The sequence below is a fragment of the Hippocampus comes genome, unplaced genomic scaffold (assembly GCF_001891065.2).
Source record: "Hippocampus comes isolate QL1 unplaced genomic scaffold, H_comes_QL1_v1.1 C16403939, whole genome shotgun sequence".
Lineage (NCBI taxonomy): Eukaryota > Metazoa > Chordata > Actinopteri > Syngnathiformes > Syngnathidae > Hippocampus > Hippocampus comes.
This window is the reverse complement of record NW_017831085.1, coordinates 1-400: the sequence shown is the minus strand read 5'-3', so window position 1 is coordinate 400 and position 400 is coordinate 1. Positions and strand designations below refer to the sequence as shown.

Below are 400 nucleotides of genomic sequence, written 5' to 3'. Positions count from 1 at the left end.
GTCTGAGCTGCTCCATGCCCCGAGTACGCTCCACCTTGTCCGGCTTCTTCCCCGTTGTGCGCTGGCTGCCCAAGTACAAACTGCGAGAGTACGTGTGGGGGGACGCCATGTCCGGCTTGATCGTGGGAATCATTTTGGTACCGCAGGCCATTGCCTACTGCCTGCTGGCTGGAGTCGAGCCCATCTATGGATTGTACACATCATTTTATGCCAATATCATTTACTTCCTCATGGGGACATCCAGACATGTTTCCGTTGGAATCTTTAGCCTGATGAGTCTCATGGTTGGACAGGTGAGCGTTCAGCCTGGTCTCGTTTTAGTACCTATTACTGTAGTAACAGCCTCTGCTTTTCTGCAGGTGGTCGACAGAGAAGTGTTCCGAGCTGGTTTTGACCTAAA

The 400-nt window shown here is 52.0% G+C and overlaps 1 protein-coding gene across 1 annotated transcript; it reads left to right on the top strand.

The window, feature by feature from the left end:
* Positions 1 to 6: 6 nt before the first annotated feature.
* LOC109508642 (sulfate anion transporter 1-like) lies at positions 7 to 397 on the top strand (the record flags this gene model as incomplete). The annotated part of the gene is made up of 2 exons (XM_019858668.1): positions 7 to 293; positions 360 to 397. Coding segments are annotated over exons 1-2 (317 nt in total), but the record flags the coding sequence as incomplete, so codon positions are not given.
* Between the last annotated feature and the right edge of the window lie 3 nt (positions 398 to 400).